We start from the raw sequence: 22120 nt of genomic DNA, 5'->3' as shown, positions 1-22120 counted from the left end.
GTCATAAATATGTGTCTCGTGGTTTTCCACAGTTTTTTTTTTTCTTCACTTTGTTCTTTCCTGTGGTTTCCATTAGATTTCAGTCTACGCTGTAGCTGAGAAGATTGACCAAACAGCCTTTGCTCTGGATGCTGCCGTGAAGCTATTGGACTTTTATGATGACTATTTTGATATTCCTTACCCTCTTCCTAAACAGGGTTAGTGGAAATACATAACTATCAGTATTTAGGTGTAAATCAAACTTGTGTTATCGTTGCTCAAATTTAGGATGGATTATGTTTTTACTGACATGGGCCCAAAGCTTTCCCCTTCCCCCCCCCCCCCCTTATGGGCGGCCTTGGGAGCAGCTGCATTATCCCTGTTGTTGCTGTTATTACTTCTAAAGATTGGATTCAAGTTTTTTAAGTTATCTTTTTGTGATGTGCATGTTGAAGCTGAAGAGAAGACTTATGAAAATACTTGTGAATTGAAAGAACATATCCACTTTTTTAGGCACGTTAACTGAAGAGCATATAGTGTATGTGTAAATGAGATTTAATATTAACTTTATTTAAGGCTTTTAATAGTGAACATGTCCACAATTAGCATGTCTTCATGTCACAGTCTTGATGGAAAGGAAAAGCTGTAGGAATGTTACAGAAATTCCTGAAAATGGATGGAAATAGGAGAACAGTTTTCATCTAACAACTGGAGGGAAAACAACACTTAGTTGAGCCAGCTGGTGAGGAGAAATATACCACGTTTTTATTTATTTATTTATTTATTTGCTGTTCCCTGCAGACCTGGCAGCCATCCCTGACTTTCAGTCGGGTGCAATGGAGAACTGGGGTCTGACCACCTACAGAGAGACGGGCCTCCTCTTTGACCCCGACAGGTCCTCAGTTTCAGACAAACTGGGGATCACCAAAGTTATCGCTCATGAGCTCGCACACCAGGTAGCTCGTCTGCATCCTTTGAGTTTTTAGAAGTAAAGTTTGTTGGTTATAAACTTTATCATTTATCCTGAGAGCAGTTTAAACAGCACTTCACTTCTTGAACATGATGAAATGAAACTCTTGTTACATGTTTTCCTCCTTGTGCAGTGGTTTGGGAACCTGGTGACGATGGAGTGGTGGAATGACCTGTGGCTCAACGAGGGTTTTGCAAAGTTCATGGAGTTTATTTCTCTTGACATCACCTACCCAGAGCTGCAAGTGGTGAGGGCCGACTATAGAAAGCTGACTACTAACCTCTTCATTATACTCTATCTCCATATCTGTCTCTTGTCTAACATTTAGGGAGTTTTTAGAGTAAACAAGAAAGAAACTCAAACGTATGTAAACTTATACTCTCTTCCAGGATGACTTCTTCTTGGGGAAATGTTTTGAGGCCATGGAGGTAGACTCCCTCAGCTCCTCCCACCCAGTCTCTACCCACGTGGAAAACCCCACACAGATCCAGGAGATGTTTGACGATGTGTCATATGACAAGGTCAGCCTTATTAATTACACTGTGTGTAAAGACCCAACAAGGGGCATCAGTTTAGAATTACAACAACACATCAGTTCAAAAGAACTGTGTTAATTGCATTTTCCCTATCAATAAAAATTCAATTCAATGCCGCAACAAAACCAGCTGTATGGTGTTGATGCAGTGCGGTATTTGAACTTTGCAAACTTGATTTAAAGTAGACTAAAAGGGAGTAATTTCTATACATCATAATTTTATTTAGTGAGTCCTTCCTAAAGTGAACCTTACCTGTCAAGTCTAAAAATAACATTTCAAAACAGAAATCAATCATTCATCATCAAATTGCCTTTAATGTATCGCTTGAACTGCCTTTTGAGACGTGCCTGTTGTATCTTTCTTATTCCTGTGTTTTGCATCTATATTAATTTGTAGACTTCTCTCTGTTTGGCCTGACTGTTGATATTTATTGTGTTGTTGTTCCCACCCTTGCTTTGTCCGTCAAAGCACTTTGTAAACATCGGTTTTTAAAGTTGTTATATGACTAAAGTTATTGCCTTGTCTGTTTTGTCAGGGAGCCTGTATTCTGAATATGCTGCGGGACTTCCTGACTCCTGATGCTTTTGAGATTGGCATCATCAGATACCTGAAGCGCTACAGCTACCAAAACACCGTGAACAGCCACCTGTGGGAGAGCCTGACTAATGTGAGTGTTGTGTGATGGAGTACAGTAAACACAGCAGTGATTGGCTAGATTTGAGTTAAATATAGTTTGTCCCTGTTAAAGCCCAGTGTATACAGTGCATGTTCACAATGCGTGGATCACAGTGACTGACAGACCGCACTCTGATTGGCCAGAAGTCCGTTCGATTGCGTTCAGGCTCGATTGCCTATCCTGTCCTGGGTAGCCCAGATGTTGCGAACTTGAATTTTTAGACCTGAATTTGACAAATCGAATTTGAGCAACCTGAATCTTTTTAATGTTGAAATTATGACACTTGAATTTTTGGATCTTAAATATAAATAGTTGAATTCAGGACAAATAAATTCAGATACATTGTTTTCAAAGTAAAATATTTCAATTCTATAAATTCAGTTCTATAAATTCAAATTTAAATATTTAACATTCAGTGGCTGTTAAAATTCAAATAATTATGTCTCTTATTTGCTTCCATACATGTAGCACAAACTTGTAAACACAGTCTTGTTCAACATAATTGAAACATACTTATTCACATTTGAGATGGTTTTCAGGGAAATTGTAATTCTTGACCTGAATCTTTTTGTTGTTGAAATTATGACACTTGAATTTTTGGATCTGAATTTTTCAGGACAAATAAATTCAGATACATTGTTTTCAAAGTAAAACATTTCAATGCTATGAATTCAGTGGTGTTTAAATTTAAATATTTAACATTCAGTGGCTGTTAAAATTCAAATAATTATGCCTCTTATTTGCTTCCATATACATTGGTGTCTACCAATGGTGGTTATGTTTTGATTTTTTGTGGCATCTTTCCACCAGATCTGCAACTCTGATGATCTGGATGAAGGAGGAAAGAAACTCAAGGAATTCTGCTCCAAACGTAACCATTTGTCCGGAGCCTCTGTAAGTGTTCATGCTTTGTAGCAACCAGGTTCAACAAAGCTCCTCGACTCAGCTAACAGAGTCCAGAGCATCTATACTACTACTGTGATCAAACATTGTCAAACTTAAAGGGGCTATATGTAACTTTCAAAAATACTGCGTTTCTAGTGATACCGCATGGCCGTTAGGCGAACTGCACCAGTTACCTGTTGCTCGCTCTCCCTCGCGTGCTCGTCATAAGTGCTCGTACTTACTCAAACAAGCATCATCATCGGCCGCGAAACACTGGATATTTACCGGCATAATGTTTACAGAGGAGGTAAGTGGTCATACACATGTGAAAGTCTGTGAAGGAGTCTGTGTGCCTGTATTCATTCTCCATCCTACAAACGACAGTCTCTGCAGGCACTGGCTAAGAGCAGGAGTGTGTGATGAGTTTGTACTGTTGATCTCTGTAAGCGGAGCGGAGTGAGGAGGACGTTGAGAACGTGCATAAAATGTCACTTCCTGGAGCTTTCGCTGAAAATACGACCCGGGGAAAAAATTTATACAGATAGACAGTGAACATCTACTTTTTCACATCAGTTAACCGTTCGCTTATTAATGGGCGATAAAAAACGATTTATACATGTAAAAAGTTACATATAGCCCCTTTAACATTTTTATTGTTTCTAGCAGAAATTTTTGCTTTCTTTTTTATTATCCCACAAAAATCATTCTTTGATTCTTACTGCAAAAAAAACAAATTAATCAAATATCCATGGCACAGTTTGCCTTATTTGTCCGTATTTATGATGCTGAATCATTTATTGTGTAACAAAAGCAGAAATGGTTCTCTGGTGACGAGCTGGATGTCAGAGCCATCATGGACACCTGGACACTGCAGGAAGGTTTCCCACTGGTCACCGTGGAGGTCAGAGGTCGGGAGGTCAGGCTCAGTCAGGAGCGTTACCTGAAGACAGATGACCCCTCCCTCACTGAAGGGTAAAATGTCTGAGTACAAAGTCCTAAAGTGTTTTATTAAATTATAAATAAACTTGTATAAATTTAAAAATAACAAAATACTTAGTGCAGGTGGTCGGCTTGTCTTCTGATGTTACCCTGCAAAATAGCATTAAGCTAACAGAGCATACATTTTCTCACATTAATTTACAACTTCCTTCTCATTGAATTAAGAACTGTACTGTTGTAAACTTTGGACATTATTTTCATTAAATTTAAGACTTTATTTTCATAACATTATCACGCTTTTCTTGTCGGACTACGTCAATCCTCTCTTACATCTTGATTCTTGTATTATTACTTCAATCTTGTCATTTTAAGACTTTAGTCATGTAAAAGTATGACTTCATTCACTTTTTTAAGGTGTATTTTGGGGCTTTTAATGCCTTTATTTAGAGAGAGGACAGTGGATAAAATCTGAAACTAGGAAGAGAGAGAGCGGGTAACAACATGTGGGGAAAAAAGCTGGACCAGAACCCGGACCAAAACCCAGACCACCCGCCCCGGGGGACCACAGTACCAACCACTTAGTGCACCCCCTTAGTTATTTTTTATATGGCGCTCCACAGTATTGCTTTAACTTAGAAGTTCATAAATGTATTGACAGAGTGATACATACATTTGTGGAAACTTCTTTTCAGCGCCGACAGTCATCTTCACTCAATACATAGTTCACACACATGATGTTAAGTCTATATTTATCATCTTAGATATTCAATGTTTAACTTTTAAGTTTTCATTTTTGTGATTATCCTTTGGTTTGAATAGATTCCTCTGGCAGATCCCACTGACCTACATGACCAGCGCCTCCAGCACTATCCACCGCTTCCTGCTTAAGACAAAGACTGGTGAGTGTCTCTCTCAGTGTGATATGACAGATTCTTAAATGTTGATCCATATGTCCATTATAACCACACGTCTCTTGACTTTAAAGCTTGTCTTTACTCTTCCTCCACACAGACTTCCTGTACCTGCCCGAGGAGGTGGATTGGGTGAAGTTCAATGTGGACATGAGTGGATACTACATGGTCCATTACACAGGCCAGGGATGGAACTCCATCATCAAAGTGCTGCAACACAACCACACAGCACTGAGCAGCAATGACCGCGCAAGCCTCATCCACAATGTCTTCCAGCTGGTCAGGTCTGTCATGTGTCTTACTTTTAATAGTTTAGGGAAGGAATCTGATTTGCAGGGATTTACATTTCTATCACGGTGATCATTCCCACAAGAAGAATAGTCCAAATACCAACTTGGTGGTAAAAGTTTTTATTGCAAAACCTTAGCTCAAGTCCCCCAAATCTGTCTTTTGTAATGTTACCTGTAATTAGATGATTGACAAGACAAGACCTCAGCATGGCGTTGATATGAGCCCTGTTGTGTGTGTTGCAGTATCGGGAAGGTGAGGCTGGACACGGCTCTGGAGCTGTCTCTGTATCTGTCCAGAGAGACTGAGATCATGGCTGTGACTCAGGGCTTTGGAGAACTCGTTCCTCTCTACAAGCTGATGGAGAAGAGAGACATGGCTGCTCTGGAGAACCAGATGAAGGTTAGTAAAGACATATCAGCATGCATGCATTTATGTAATGAATCTAGAATATGATTTGTAGGCCAACATGAGACAAAATCGTCTCAGAGAGTAAACTACAATGCAAACACACATTTCGTAAAAAAAATTAAAATCAAATGAGTAGTTTCCAGTTTCTAGTTTCTAATAAATATCTTCATATTTGTTATTTTCTTTAAAAAAAATCAAATAAAAAAAATCAAAGCTTTTTTATAGTATAAAATGTTTTAAGGATGGATGTAGGACTGAAACTGGAACATATTTGAGAATGTAACATTATTGCCTGTATAGTGTCCAAAGTCATGACAAAATGGAAATTAACATGTTGTTAAAGCTCCTGTGAGGAACAATTTTGGATACACATGTTAGAGTGTGTCTACTTTGCACAGCTCTGCTTGATAAAACGACTGCTGGTGTTTCTCAGGGCTACATTGTGGATTTGTTCCGCGGGCTGATGGATCGTCAGGAGTGGACTGACTCTGGATCGGTGTCAGAGCGCATGCTGAGGAGTTACCTGCTGTTGTTTGGCTGTGTCAGGAACTACGCCCCCTGTGTTAAGAAAGCCACCAAGCTCTTTAACCAGTGGAAGGACTCGGATGGCAAAATGAGGTCGGGAGTCTGAACAGCAAACTATCAGTCTTAGCTTTTCTTATGCAGTAATAGCTGAACTTGTGTCTGTTTATAATGATTTGTTTGAAGAGAGTAATCCTTTTTTTCTTTCTTTTTTAGCCTCCCTGTTGACGTCACTATGGCAGTGTTCATGATTGGAGTTCGAACACCAGAGGGGTGGGACTTCCTCTTTGAGAAGTACCGCAGTTCTCTGCAAATGTCTGTAAGGAGCCGTATGAAGTCTGCCATGGCGTACAGTCCGCTGAAGGACAAGCTCCAGTGGTGGGTACATTTACTGTACCTTCCCTTTTCTTTTAGTCATCCATCTCAGCTCCTCTCTGATCTTTGACGCTCATTTGTATGTTTCCTTTTTCTTTGCTTCTTTCCTCCTGTTTTCTCCTGCATTCTACTCTGCTATTCCTTTTCTTATATTTCCTGTCTGCAGGATGATGGAGCAGAGCCTCCAAGGTGAGGTGATGAAAACTCAGGACCTCCCAGATGTGATCATCACTGTCAGCAAGAACCCTTATGGCTACCAACTGGGCTGGGAATTCCTGAAAGCCAACTGGCACACAATGATCAAGAAGTCAGTCGGCCCTTTAATGCATATCATTCACGTTCCCTCTCTGATTTAACCTGTAGTATGCAACTATGTGTGAGCAAAAAAATACTTCATATTAGGCGGCATTATGGGCGGCTGTAGCTCAGTTGGTAGAGTCGTCGCCTCTCACCCGGAAGGTCGAGGGTTCGATCCCCAGCTGAGCTTGAGCTAACCGAGTGAAGTCTGATGTGTCCTTGGGCAAGACACTTAACCCCGCATTGCTCCTGCTGCTTCGGTAGCAGTGTATGAATGGATTAGTGTTGTACTTACTCTATGATGTACGTCCGCTAAGTGAATTGTAACATTGTAGTAGAAGTATCATAGGGAGCTAGTTAAAGAGCTTTTACTGAAAACTCCCAAAAATGTCTTTATTGCTAACTCCAATCAGTACGCAAAATGTTTGTTTTGTACAACATGCTGGCAGAGATGTGTGTGTTAAACTTTCTGTTTACTTTGATGCCACAGATTTGACCTGGGCTCCAGCACCATATCACACCTTGTGACTGGGGTGACAAACCAGTACTCCACCAGGGAGAAGTTAGATGAGGTAAGCCAGGTTATGGGCCTAATTTAGAAAATGATTGCACAGCCTTTGCACAAGCTAACCTGTGCAAGTGAAAGAAAAGGACACTGTGTAATTGACATGACTTAATGCAGTAAGTTTATCTTTGTCCTCTTTTAATTATTGTAACTAAAATTGTGACATCAGTCACTGTTGTTGATTAGGCTTGTTTTTGGATGTCATATCAAATATTGGATGTGTTTTTAAGCCAACAAACCTTTGTTCAGGTGAGAAGCTTCTTTGGCTCCCTGACTGAGGAGACGGGCTCAGAGATGAGATGTATCCGGCAGACCTACGAGACCATCGAGGATAACATCCGCTGGATGGACACCAACGTCCCTCTACTTCAGGCCTGGCTGGACAAACGTGGCCACAGAGTCGTGCATGAAGATTTATAGCCGTATGTGGAACAGTCTCAATTGAAGTCTAAATTAAAGTCTAAATTGGACAGTTGTGTTGCTAAAGGCACAAACCAGAAGATATTTGGAAGCTTGTTGGCAGAATTGGGGCGTCTCTTGAACTCAGACTTGAAGCCCGAAAACTGATGACTTTGAGTATGAGGACAAAAAATACTTTATCTTCGATTTTAGCACCAGCAACTCTGGATTTCCCCATAAAGATAATAGGAAACCAAAAAAAGAAATCATTTTTTATCCCGTGCCACCTGGTAAATGGTAAATTGATTTTTTTCTAGTCTTCTGACTACTCAAAGCTCTTTTACACCGCAGGTCACACGTACTCAATCAAACCCATTCACACACCTCATTGCATGTAATAAATCACCTGGACAAACCTGACTGACGAGTCACTAAATACTTACTTATGGCTTTGAAAGCATTTTTTACCGGCAGAGATTTTTTCACAGGTTCAAGGGATCTAAGTAATTACAGATTTCCTTAAAGAGTATCCTAATGGCAAAGAGCTGTTACTCGCTTTTATGTTTAAAAAAAAAAAAGTTTCAAATAAAGGTTGTTCTTGGGATTTTAGTTTTCTTATGAAGGCACTATGTGGTAGTCATGACCCCTAAGGATCAAGGGTGTCTCTGTGTTTGTTTAGTTTGTTGACATGTGATTTTAAAAAACATTTTTGCCTAAGGATGTACAAATTTGAATGAAAAGTTCCTTTTGTGAATGTCTGTTTTTGTTGATGTAATTTTCATTTGTGCAGCAGAAAGCGTCGTGAACATTGTTCAAATCTGTACTTAGTGTCTAATGTTGCTCAAAGAATTTTACAACCAATGTTTCATCTTCAAGAAATATTTTGGCACCAGACCACTCCATCTGACAAATGTGAAAATCTAAACAACATAAAAAAAAAAAAGTGTTCCTCTCTTTAGAAAGAAAACCAAAAAGCAGGCCTTCTGCTATTCTTTGGTAAAAAGGCTGTTAGAGCTTGTACTACCTAAAAGACGGTACATCGCAATGATTCTTGTTTTGCACTGTTTGCTTTAGTTTGCAACACTGGTTATATAAGAATGAATTCTGAGACTACTGCTCCTTGGTAGCATTTCTTGATTTTCTTAAAGATGACAAAAGCAAGTGCACTATGAATAACATGTTAGTTTCATTTCTCTGCTGCTGTAAAACCCCTCCTCTGTTTTGTAGAGCTTGGCGTTTTACAGCCAGCATTATTTTCATGAATTAAAAACTATACCAATTCAGTCATTTTTAAGTGATGTTCATGTGTATTTCTTATCGTTGTTGATAATCATTGAAAGCTCTGACGGTTACAAGTACATCAATGTAACCTTTGCACCTTTTCTTTTCTCTGATCGGCAGATCATTGCCGGTCTGTTGGTCATATTACAGTCATTTTGCTTACCTATAAGTGCTTCTATTTGATCAAACACAGACACACAGGCTCACAAAGTATATGAACAAACATAAGGGATTGGCAAATGTTTTTTTGAGATGAATTTTGTGTGCAAACTAACTACCCTGGAATAGAGATTTCAAGTCTGCAGTCCACTGAGGAAGGGCTTCTCTGCAGCGATAGAAGAAGACTTTTGAGTTATTGGAGGGCTGCCCCTATTGGAGTATCATTTATACGATTTGTTGAGGATTCAGTACCCACACACAACTGGTGGTGAGTGTGTGTTTTCTGGTGTAATAACCTTTTATGGTGTCAGTGATGTCATCGGGGCTTAACTGCTTGAGTTTAAAGATGACTCATCTTTTTTTACAGAATTTCCACTGAATGTGTGGACCTGGCTTTATTGATTTAAAATAGTACCACTTTAAATCTAATGTCATAGTATGTTATGTAGGCATTATATAATTATACCGGTGTTAATAATCAAATTAGAGAACATTTTTTAATTAAGTCAAAGAAAATTCCACAAATTCATACTCTGACTCGTGTTTTTTTACCAGCAATTGGCAGAAGTACACTCGACACATCTTTTATTTTGAGATTAATTTTTGTGGATTTTGCCTTTATTTTGATAGGACAGAGGAAAGGAGAGGAAATGGGGAGAGAGAGTGGGGAATGACATTGGGGAAAAGGAGCCGCAGGTCGGTCTTGAACCCAGGCCGCCTGCTTGGAGGACTATAGCCTACGTACTGTATATGAGGTGGAACCTTACCGTTAGGCCATCAGTGCCCCCTCCACACACATCTTCAACTCTTTACCTGTTGCTTTGACTGAGGCACCCGTCCCAGCTCTGTGCTCTTGTCAACACTGAGGGACCCTAAGAAGAGAGTGCTCTTGATTTCCTTTACTCTCCAGAACATCCAGGTAAGTTTTGATTTTTCACTACTTAAAGAAAACTGGTAAAGAAAACGTTTATTTCACTGCTTTTCCTCCACTGGTTACCTCTCCACTGAAGCCTTTCAAAGAGAGGTAGCTGTCACTTTAAGTCTTGTAACTTAGTCATAAATACTTGTGATGGACCTTTAGCACATACTAATAAAACACACCATGGTCAAGCTGATAAAACACACACACACATTCCAATATATTTCACCATTTATTTGTACATGTAGTATTTTGTTAAGACAGAACAAACGTACACACACTCTTCATATAACAAAGAATATTTGAGTTTTTGAAGGTGTAACAGGGGCTGATGTGACTGCTGGGCTTTGCACTCACTGCCATGCTTGTACACACACACATACAAAGAAACAAACCAACCTCCCTCTCATCAGCACACCCACAACAGGGACTGCACTCTGCTCCTGTGAGTTTTCCCTCTCAGTTCAAAGACCTGAGGAGAGACTAAAGGTAAGAGACTGAAGATTTTATTTCTGTTTAACTTCGGTGTCCTAAATCGGATGTATTATGAAGTACACAAAAATGAAACATACTTTGAGCTTGGACACTTTGTTTGTTTAGTCAGTATTTAAACAATCGGCCCCTGTTCCAATGTGCTCTCTGATCATGTGTTGTGAATTTTGACCTCACCTCTCATGTGATTTGTTTATGTCTTGGTTTTGCTCACTTTTTATTCATAATATATTTAGCATTTAATTATTGGTAATGGTGGACCTGCTGGAAATATGTCTAGCATTTCAAGTCCCAATAAATATATATTCAAGATCTTTTTTTGAAATACTTGATCCTTAAAAAAAAAACATTACCTCCGTTTTAATGACCTTACACTGGCTACTCATTTCTTTTAGGATTGATTTTAAGGTTTTACTTCTTACTTTTAAAGCACTTCACGGCCTGGTCTCCGGAATATATTTCTGAACTGCTGTCCCCTTACCAGCCAGTGCTCAGTCTGAGATCCTCAGGCAGGAACCTCAGTACCGTTCACACCACTAACTTAAAAACCAAGGGAGACAGAGCATTTGTAGCTCGAGCTCCTCGGCTGTGGAACTGAGGAACTCAGACTAGCAACATCAGTATCTTCTTTTAAATCACTTTTAAAAACACATTTTTATCGAAAGGCCTTTTTATAATCCTTGTTTCATCCATGATGTTTTATTTATTTTTATTTGTTTTATTGTTAACTGTAGCCAATTTGTGTCTTAGTTGTTTCTATTTAATTCTCTATTAATTGGGTGATTGCTGTTTTTTTGTTTTTTTTTCATGCTTTTAATAGGATTTTCTTATTGTGCATTTTACTGTTGGGATTTTTAGATTCTGTAAAGCACTTTGTGACATTGGTTTTGATATGTGCTTTATAAATAAACTTTATAATATTATATATTAGTGTTATTAAGTTAAGATGGTGCCAGGAAAAAATTAAAACATTTTCTGAAAAATAAAAATGTCTATCTGCTTGATTGCTTTTTGTCAGCAAATCTACAACCTTGGATCAGACATTTGTCAACAGTGAATTGGTCGACCCTTTAGGTTAACGCTACCTGAGGAAAACCTGAGAGAATTCATCTCAATGTGTTCAGTTTAAGCTTTTCCAGCCATTTTTTAAATTGAGCAGTTATTTACTCGCGATGACAAGGTGTTATTCAGTGTGCTAAATATAATAATGTGTTTTCTAATTGCATATAAAAGTGTGTTAATGTCCTATCAGAAAGATAATCTCCAAATGCTAACATTTATCAACCAAAAATGCTTCTTTCCAGCTTTGCTGCAATGTATTTTTTTAGGCAATTCAGTGTTTTTTAAATGGCCTTTCTACTGTGTTAGGCTGCAGTATCAATGCCTCTGACCTAATACACAGTAACTGATGATTACCCGATAGGTGTCCACGCACAGTGGATTAAAGTGATCATTAAATTATTACATAATATCACCAACCAGAGCAGTAATGCTAATGGACTTTAAAACCATATATGAGGTTACTGGAAAACTCTTTTCCTGTACAAGAAGTGCTTTTGTAAGTCTGTTGCGTCTCTGAGTAGAGTTAGGTCATAAAATAATCTTGGACTTTGGTGTCTTTAAAAAAGAATATTTATGGGTCTTAAGTTCAAAGTATGTTTCCCTGTTGATCCAGGAGAAGACAAGAGAGTTTTAGAGAGCATCAATCAGCCGTCTGTGACGCAGTCGTCATCAGGGTGTGTTCAAGTCTATAAAGTTAAGCAGCTATATGGAGGTAAAATGTTCCTTTAGATGATAAATTATGTGATGAATGGCAACATGAATATTTAACGTGTGTTTCCTCCTCCAGGTACTGTGTCTCTGACTACATCTTCATTTGGATCCATAAAGACTTTGTCTTCACAGTTTGAGGATGCCACTCCCCTTTCTAGAGTAAGGGGCTTGTCTTTTCATCTTTATGTTTTGGGGTTTTATTCAACACGTTTGTTTTGTTGACATCTATATTGAGTTGTTTCACATACCTAACAAAGCTGAGCTGTGCCATTGATACTGCTGATGGAAATAATACATTAAAGGGGACATATTATGAAAAATCCACTTTTACAGTGTTTTTGAACATATATTTGGGTAAGTGTCTACAGACCCACAAAAGGTGAAATAAATCCACCCAGTCCTTTGTTGGTGGTCTGCACAAGTCTTAACACACAGAGAAAAGTGCTCTGTTTCAAATGTCCTCTCCTTCTGATGTCACAGTGGGATTCTGTTTTGTTTTTTTAAAACCCTACTCTTAAAGAAATTTTGTAGCAGACAAACGTTAAACAACAGTCGGCTGAAACAGTGTTGGGCTTTGAAAATTGCATAGAGGGAGATGCAGAAAGAAGGAGAAGGATAGAGACAAGCAGAGCAACAACAAGATATTTACATACAGTGTCAGTTATAATGGTAAAATGATGTGTACAGTAGAGTAGTATTAGCACTAACAGCTGAGTATGATAATAGACTGATCAGTCTAATATTAACAGCTGCAAATGTAATGATGATGAAATGGGAAGGACCGATTATGTCAATTATAGAGGTTAAAGTTGAGCAGCTCTAAGATACACTTCAGTAGGTTTAAATCATTCTAAAAGATGTACATGTCTCATGCTCTGAAAATGTCGTCTATGCATCATATCCTGCGATGGACCCTGAAATTAGCGCCATTTTTAATAGCACTTCACATGAAATCTAGAAAGAATTTTTCATTTAAAAAAGGCTTTAATTTACATACTCTCTGCTTCATTGTGTAGAAAATGTTCTTTTGAATTGTACTTCTAAATTACACTTGTGTTTCCTTTCACCCTCATCTACTCTTCACCCTAAAATCATTGATGACTCTCTCTTCCTCTGTTTTGCACCCATGCCCATCTTTTTCATTCTACACCTTTTCTTCCTCTTCAAGGATATTCCTTGGCTTCCTAGGCTTCGGTCTCACCATCCTGTTCTGCACCACCTTCTGCAGAGCATGCAGCCGCATAAGGGAGGAGCAGATAGAGGCAGAGGCGCTGAGACGTAGTGAGCAGGAAGGCCGTCCCCATTCTATATATTTCATCCCCTTCCCCAGAAACATATCGCAGCAGGACATTGAAGACCACTTCAGGGTACCTCGATACAGCCAGGAGGTCCAAACTCCACCAAGATACAGCACAGCTGCAAACAGCGGGCCACCACCTTCATATAATGAGGTCACAACAAAATCCAAAAACTTCACAAGCCTGACTTTGATGCATTTTCAACTTCATTGCAAAAATAATGTGTAACATCCGCCTCATTCTTTATGTCGTTTTCTCTGTTTTCTAGCTGGCATTTAAGCCTGAGGATCTCCCACCTGCCTACACAGAGTACAGCGCTCCTGTGTATCCCATCTCACCTCCACCTCCACCTCACGTAGAATTGGCTCAGCTACAAACACAGACACAACAATAAGCCAGGACTCTTACACTGTGCCTGTGTTGAGATCATGGACACTCTTGATCATTGAACTGCCTCATGGACTCGAGTGAGCTTGCATTTTTTAATGTTTCAAAGTTGTTTTTATTATTATAAATATACTAAAGATTATGAAAATGAAACAGAGGGAACCAAAACTGTGGCGATGTCATCAGGTTCAAGGCAACTATATGGATGGTTATACAGCACATCCTCCAAACCAATAAAACACTTAAGACCCGAAAATAGATTTTATCCCCACATAATGATGATTGGAACATTTTTATGACAGCCAACTGAAGGGTTATGCTTCTGGTTTGAATGGTTGTTTTGTGACATCAGCACAAGGTGTCAAAAACCCCTGTAGGAGTATTCATGATATTATAGGTGAATATTATTGACTGTATAAGAAGTGGGCATAGCCACCGTGACTACCATTTCCAAGCCCTGAGTTTGACATTGGGCTACATTTACTAATTCTATGCAGTATGGTTACGGTCAGGTGCAAATATGAATTCATTCTTCTTAATAGTATAAGTCAGATTTTTGATTACATGTTTTCTTGCCTCTTCTACTAATGTTTGATCCTTTCATATCATCTGGAAATTACACATTCAAGGCCATCTTTAGTACAGTTTTTGATCTGTATAGTTATACAGAGTATTTTGTGTAATGAAAGAAATAATATGTGTAAAAAAGTGAATGCATTATATACTTTAAGTTTTATTGAACTTCAGACAAACCCAGAGAGACAAAGCTTTTTGAGAAGCACAATGTTCTTCAGGGTAGCCGTTCATCTCTCAGGAAAACTTCATGGTTTATTGCAAAAAACGTATTCTAAGGGGGACAAACTTGACAGCAATTTTCTGTTTTTCATTTATTATACTATTATTTCCCCTTTGTTATCTTTATCTTAGTTTGGGTGTCGCTCGACTCTGTCCTGGTGGCTCACAGTATTTCCCTTTAAGCAGTATTGTTGCAACAGTCCACAAAGAGAGGAGTGCTGTTTGGAGAGTTTGTTTTAAATCAAACAATAAAAAATGTTTTATATTAAATGTTAACTGAGCAATTATCCCTCTGGAATTGTTAAATTCTCAGGACAAATTTGTATGATATATGTAAAGTAGCTGGTCTACTGACAGATCTCTGAATTGAGCGTCTAAACAACTGTGTCTCTCCAAAGTCAGTATCACTGAAAGTTTTAAGAAAATAAAGGTTAAAAATAGGAATAACTTGTTATTCTATATAAAACTTCTATGTGGATATATAAGATGTTCACTGTGACGATACTATGAAATTGTTTTTTTACACACAATAAATATGGCACTTTTATTGAAGTGGAGTGTTTCAGTGTTTTTTGTTTGATTTGTTTGGAGATGATGCACTTTTGGACATCGCGTTCTGTCTGAAAGGCTCTTTAGAGTAACTCATCATCACACTGATGGAGTACGCATGTGCATATGGGCATGATCAGCATCGAAATAAGATAACTCTTTGTCCACAGGGGGCGCCATAATGACATTAAATGCAACATTAAATGCAAGTATATGTCTAAATATGACTCTACAAATACTAGTATAAGCCCTTTGTTGTAACTTTTAAACAGAAAAAAAACCTTCTGCTCGAATGAAAGTGCACATACTGTAGAAGCAGGCATGTGCACACAGTCAAAAAAGGGGCTCAAGCACCACGGCGTCCTGCCCTCTGTAGAGAAAGTGTCGTGTTTGGAATAAATCATTCACTTGTTTCACACAGACTGGCCGGCTGAATACATCTGGCCTGCCTGTATTTGGTTAAATAATAAGTCAGGTCATGTGTACATGTGTGAGACATGTTTTATGATGGTATATTTTCTCCTGGTCTCTTAGTTAGTCAAATGTATCACCCACTGTGAATCTTTGCTGTGGGAAATATAAATAAAGGCTGTTTCTTCTATAACTGCTGAAACTCTTGTTGTCCCACACCTACCCAGCAGCGGTGGATACGAACATTAAAAAATCCTAAAACGAAATGATCAATCTTGTTGTTGATGGTCTTGTTTGCCTATGTAGCTAATAAAGACACATCAGTATTTATTGAATTATTTTCATTACCTGCCAAAAACTTCTCACGGGAGCTTTATAGCAATGAAAAAGTGTAAAAAAAAATAAAAAATGTCTATGTCAGCAATGTCTACTGTGTGTATGGTGTGTACAGGCTGACATTCAGCCACACATGGACCAACATGTGTCACAGACATTTGGACATGATTTGAAATCCTATATATGTCAAAAGGTCGATGACATGTCTTTTCTCTCTGTTTCAAGGCGACTACATTTGGTGTCGTCTGCCAGGCTCTGCAGGGGAAGTCCTCTCGTCTTACAAATATCTGTACTATTCCTTACACATAAAGAGCAGTTTGTGTGTGTGGTAAGCATGTGTAAGACTGTGTGTGTATGTGGATGTGCACATGAGCTTAAATCCCAGAGCATCTTTCTTCCTGTGCTCATTTTTAGAGTCACCGTAATTGTATGACACACGCAGCTGTTCCTGATCACAAGAGCAAACTCTGGGACAGTTGAGCTCTATGGATCTAAATATAATGTTATTGAGCTGAGTGTTTTCTGCAAGTCTTTGGGGGGGAAACAACCGTACATACTGTCTCTTGTTCATCTTCTTTTATTTATTTTTGTTTTTGCAGAAGACATATTGCAATCTAGAGAGACACTACATGAAGCAGATGATTCCAGAATCTATTCAGGCACATCAAAAATATACTCATATACTCAAATATACTCTAATCATTTTTGCAATTATCTTGAAAATGCTCAGACAAAATCAAAAAAAAATATTTCACCTATTTTGTTTAAAAAATAATTCTAAAATGTCTCACAATCTGCAAATCAAACACTAGAGGGCAATGTTAGGGTGTGTGCAAGTGCTCATGTTCAATCAATCAATCAATTTTTATTTGTATAGCGTCAACTCATAACAAGTGTTATCTCGAGAAACTTTACAAAGAGCAGGTAAAAAGACCTTACTCATTGTTATGTTACAAAAAGCAGGTAAAAGACCTTACTTATTGCTATGTTACAAAGACCCGGCCTATCCATCATGAGTACTTTAGGCAAAGCAGCAAAAGTTACAGTGGTAAGAAAAAACTTCCTTATTAAAAGGCAGAAATCTTCTGTTCAGGCAGGCCGTCAACCAACGATCTCGAGGAGCCTCAGAGAGCTCAAGAGCTCCCATGTTAATGGCACTAGTAAATAAAATACAGGTCCAGCAGGTCTAGCTTTCCAAAGCTTTGAGGAGGGATGAATTTAATGACAGCTACACAGATTTTCAGCACATACAAGAGCCTTTTAGATATATATATTTTTTTAAAACATATGGTACTGTGGAGCAATACTACAGTTAGAGACATGGAGGTAAATATGATGCAAATCTAAACTGGAATGAAAAAGTTAGACCTTTTATGTTATGAATGATGCAATGTTTTTGCACCAATATCACTTCACAATGATATATCACAAGGAGAATAGAAAAAGCCTTGTTTTAAGGGTATGACTATATACGTTAAGACAAGTATACAATTACCTTATATTATTAATCAATAATTACAGAGAACAAACACATTTCCCACCAGCCAAGAGGGCTGTCTGAGGGTAAATTGTCAGGGGATCAATCCATCAACTTTCATACATTACCTCTATTTTTCTCATGATATTCCTTTCTCTTTCTGGGCCTGTTGCTCTCCATCAAAGCCATATGGTTGTACACTTGATTTGGAATAAACATAAGGTACTTGTGCCCTTATGAAAGAATAAGAGCTTAGTGAAGATGCCCCTCATCCCAAGTATGTCCCTATTCCCAGTTACATATGGCCCTTAGTTGCCACAACAATCAAAACAGCATTGTCTCCCTCAACAGACGCTGATGCAAGCTCTAGCCAGTGACAACGCCGATACTACCATATCCCACCACATGGCGCCCCACTACTCAACCATGTGGACTGCTGGGCAGCAAGAGCCAGGACATCACCGGTGTCGAGAGCTTTCTCTCATTTTCATCCTTGTTTTCGTTCTCTCTCCTGATCCATCCTCCTCCTCTTTTCCTCCTTCACACCCCCTGTATATGAAAGGGGTTGAAGGAGGAGGAGGAGGAGGGGCACACTGAAAAAGCAGAAAGGGTTGAACTTTCTGCCCACAAATGGTCTCCTGAACATTTGTGGGTCTACCCTGCAACTCTATTTCTTTCAGACTTTCTGAGGCTTTGGTTATATCAAAACAACTTGTAGCTTTAAAGATATTATGTTTGGAACATTCAATTTAGCAGCAAACAACTAATGGCCATGTAGGGATATATTGGAGGAATTATGGCTCCCTAAGTAAAGAATGAAGTCACCCTCCCTCTGCTCGTGTTGTAATCCAAGCTCCTTTCTGTTCTTTGTTTTGGTAGCTGTGGACAGGCCCGTTTGCATATCAAGCACTCCCCTTGTCTATAAATAAACAAAAGCGAAAGGATCGGGGGTATTCTTCTAAGCACTCGACAATATAAGAAAGGTTTTCCTTCCCCTCCAAACATATCCACAGGTGAACAGATTTGTATGATGTTGGATCTGTTTGGGTTCATTCACACTTGTGTACACATATAGTTGAACTAACTCTTACAGGTGTTGGCAGAATGAAGTTTGAAAGTGTTCATATTTTCAATATTTTCTTACTTCGAGGTTTCCTCCAAAAGCCCTTTGAACCACTTTGATCAAGGACTTTTTATTCTATGGTAACAGTGCTTGCCCTATGTTGATGTTCTGTCCACACAATGGATTTTGTTTCTGTCTGTATCGTTCAGTGGACTTGTTATTGTCAGACCACAATTCAAAACATTGTTCTGTGTGCTTGAGTGACGCATGGCCTGTGCAAGAGCCCGTGTGCAGATAATGACCCACATGTGGGCAGTTTACGAGGTCAGTGTGTCCACATCAAGCTCCAGAGGAGTCTGTCTATCAGTGTTTCAGAAATCCTGCTCTATGGTCAAATGAGCAAAGCTGCAGGGCCGGAAACAAACAGATCATAAAGGTCATATAGCTTAAAGTCTTTTCACATTCATTTGCTATATTGCAAAAAGGTAGCAGATTATCAGAGTGCTTTGGTGTCTCTGACTTTGAATACTTCTGGTCTGGTGAAGACAAGCAGCACACAAGAATAGATTACACTCAGAGGGAGAAATCCCCCCGAGGGCTGCAGAGGCAGAGAGAAGCATGGATAATAATAAAAGGAATGGAGGGGATGTTTTTATGCCTGTGCATGTGAGCGTTTCTGTCTTATATGAAACAGTGTCAGAGCAAGAGAGCTGCTGGAGGTATATGCACTATGCGGGGAATGTTTGTAAGCCTGTGTTTGTGTTAGTCTGCTCTCTGTTGAATGATAACTCTGGACAGCTACTGCTATTGTTGCAGGATGGGCCAATCTATCTCCTTACGCCTTCCTTCTCTCCTCTGTAGTTGGTCTTCCTCCACACTGTTCTATCGTATATGAATACACACTGGACTGGAGAAGTTCCTGGCACAACACTGTCTGGTGACGTTCACACTGAGTTTGCACCCACACTGTTGTCTTTGTCTGGACTTCATCACCATCGCCAGTTTGGCTGTGGCTATTTATGAACACTCTGAGCTGTCCATGCATGTGCGGTTTGTAAGTGTGTATCTTCGCTCAGTATCAAAACAACAGAAATGTGTCCTATAGACAAATGACTTACACTGATATATGCTTATGTAGATTTAGCACCATCTGTCTATTTGTAACACTTTGTCGATTTACAAAAGGCAGTATCATCTCAACAGCAGAATATCTTTACTGTTTTTTTTTAAAACATTTTCATGAATGTTATTTGATTCTGCATATTTACGATTTTATTTTAAATCAAGGACACAATGGAGGGATATTGCAGATATTGACTGGCATGAACAGAAGCCAATGAGACTAAATGTGGGAAGATTAAAACATAAACAAAAGGGCTGACATCTGGCTTGTAGGTCACTTGTGATAGGGGAGGGAGATCACATTTCAATGGAGCTGCATGAGTCAACAACTTTTTACATGCTTTTCTTGAAATTAAAAACTAAAATATTGCAATCAACACCTACAAAACCTCAGGCCAAATACTGTTGTATGAATTCAGTAACATGTAGGATAAATAAATAAACTTTAACAACTATTTAGGTTTCATGTGAACTTCAATATATGGTCTACAAACACAAAGAAAAAATAATGTATAAATATTGGACTGACGCCACTGGTTTCTGCCTTTTAGTAACACGGACTCAGTATTTGGTTGGTTTCCTAGAGAGAGAGAGAGAGAGAAATGACTAGATTTGGATGAGAGGATTGCAATGGAATGGAGAGTTTGGCCAGGGGTTGACAAACAGTTATAAAAACTGTGGTCTCTAAGTCATTAGCTAGCAAATTACCTAGTTTCCATAAGTTTCTTCTTAGGTTGGTTGATGACCAAAGCTGCATGATTCTTTTGGTTAAAAAAACACGAGCAAAAATAGATGAGATGTTCTTTTTTGTCAAAGGGGGGCACCATAATCAAAACAAAACAAAAGTTCCTTGCAGGAGCCTTACTGTCTTATGTAAATAGAATAGAATTACTTTATTGATCCCAAACTGGGAAATTGTGGCGTTTACAGCAGCAGGTTATCCAACACACAATATGAGTAAAAAACACAATGATAACAACAGGTGAGTAGAATTTCAAAAAAGATACAATAGAAATGCAGGTTGTCATGGGGCTCGGCTGGCTTATGGAGCCATTCTAAATTCGTCACTTGACCACAGTTAGACTCAGCCCAGTGTGTGTGTGTCATTAAAAAATGATTCCAACAAAGTTCATGGTATAACCTGTCCTCCCCCTTCTTGTCTGTGCTATTGCTCATAACCTTCGATTAAAATCCTTCTTGTTTTTTTTATGTGAAATTAAGAATTGAACTAGAAGATTTAAAAATCAATGACAACATTCAGACTTAACATTAAGATGACATCATGATGACACCATAGTCTGATGTGATATTTTCTCTCACGTGAAAACAAAAATAGTGGCACTTTCGGGCTCATGCACCATGTATGTGCAACAAGTCTTGAGTGTGGGCCCCTGTTTGAGGAATTCAAGAGGGCAAGAGGTCACTGGAAAGGAAGGGGATTGGGGAGAGAGGGAGAGAGGTCAAGGGGGTATCATCTTTCTTTGGAACAGGGGCTGTTGTCTGGTAGGATTTGCAGGGACTTTTGTGCATAATGACGGATACAATAGGCATGTTTAGAGAATCTAAAAATTAAAGCACTTCACAAGTCAAGAACATAAAAAAGGTCAACATCGTCATGTGTAAAACAAATTCAAGTTATATGGTGTTGAAACTATAGAAAGAAATGTGCAAAACACTGGATAATGATCATGCATGTGCAGGCTATGTAAAAATGTGTGCATTTCTATTAATGTGATTCAATGAGTTCAATTTGTAGACTGTACATTAACATAATGTTCGGTCTACATTAGGCTGGGTGGGCATTAGGGCCACTGAGGGTCTTTGGAATTGTTTTATAAGTCCAGCTGCCGTTTTTTGGTCTTTATGAAATAAAGTCGCTTTAAAGTGTTCCTGAAAATCTTTGTCTGCACATAGTCGTATCTCAAAGAAGTGACTTTTAAAGTCTTCTTTTTGTTGAAGCGGACTACTTTTTAATCTATGTTTTTGAGGAGTTTTCTTATTTACTTGCTGATATTATTGACCTGGCCTCAGGCACCGCTTTGGACAGTACGTCGGATCTCATCTAAAAAAGAACATCTAGAAACATAGAAATCACACACAGTTAACCATGAAAATAACAAAAATATTAGAGCTGAAAACAATAGGAAGTGAACTGAGTGCACACAGAACACTTTGTCAAAAGATTAGTTAAATACTACAAACACACTCTGCTGATTAAGACTAGTTATTCAAACTGTTTGAGATGAAATACAGCTAATTTCATAAACGCCACTCCTCTTCAGGTAAAGTTTGTTTACTATACTCT

General features: G+C 38.7%; 2 protein-coding genes across 5 annotated transcripts in view; both read left to right on the top strand.

Annotated features, from left to right (window-relative positions):
* erap1b (endoplasmic reticulum aminopeptidase 1b) overlaps positions 1-9047 on the top strand; it is a 184136-nt gene extending 175089 nt beyond the window's left edge. For 2 of the 3 annotated variants that reach the window (XM_061038514.1, XM_061038516.1), the window contains exons 5-19: positions 77-197; positions 781-935; positions 1083-1196; positions 1339-1470; positions 2021-2152; positions 2972-3055; positions 3858-4018; positions 4805-4884; positions 4997-5180; positions 5430-5586; positions 6029-6213; positions 6334-6495; positions 6659-6799; positions 7280-7361; positions 7604-9047. In XM_061038514.1, coding sequence (XP_060894497.1) covers positions 77-197; positions 781-935; positions 1083-1196; positions 1339-1470; positions 2021-2152; positions 2972-3055; positions 3858-4018; positions 4805-4884; positions 4997-5180; positions 5430-5586; positions 6029-6213; positions 6334-6495; positions 6659-6799; positions 7280-7361; positions 7604-7774 — 2061 coding nt within the window. In that variant the 3' untranslated portion in view covers positions 7775-9047. The remainder of the gene's footprint in view (positions 1-76; positions 198-780; positions 936-1082; positions 1197-1338; positions 1471-2020; positions 2153-2971; positions 3056-3857; positions 4019-4804; positions 4885-4996; positions 5181-5429; positions 5587-6028; positions 6214-6333; positions 6496-6658; positions 6800-7279; positions 7362-7603) is intronic. The other variant, XM_061038515.1, reaches the window with a different exon arrangement.
* Positions 9048-10338: 1291 nt separating this feature from the next.
* On the top strand, positions 10339-15409 carry si:dkey-283b1.6 (uncharacterized). Of its 2 annotated transcripts, XM_061038490.1 has the most exons (5): positions 10339-10601; positions 12280-12340; positions 12454-12536; positions 13546-13828; positions 13944-15409. In XM_061038490.1, the coding sequence occupies exons 3-5, from the start codon at positions 12517-12519 to the stop codon at positions 14067-14069; spliced, it is 429 nt and encodes a 142-aa protein (XP_060894473.1). In that variant the 5' UTR covers positions 10339-10601; positions 12280-12340; positions 12454-12516; the 3' UTR covers positions 14070-15409. The 2 variants fall into 2 exon arrangements, with proteins under 2 accessions (XP_060894473.1, XP_060894472.1); XM_061038489.1 differs by lacking the exon at positions 12280-12340.
* The last annotated feature ends 6711 nt before the right edge of the window (positions 15410-22120 follow it).

Source organism: Labrus mixtus, chromosome 5 (genome assembly GCF_963584025.1).
Source record: "Labrus mixtus chromosome 5, fLabMix1.1, whole genome shotgun sequence".
In the NCBI taxonomy this organism is placed as follows: Eukaryota; Metazoa; Chordata; class Actinopteri; order Labriformes; family Labridae; genus Labrus; species Labrus mixtus.
This window is presented reverse-complemented; position numbering and strand designations above follow the sequence as displayed.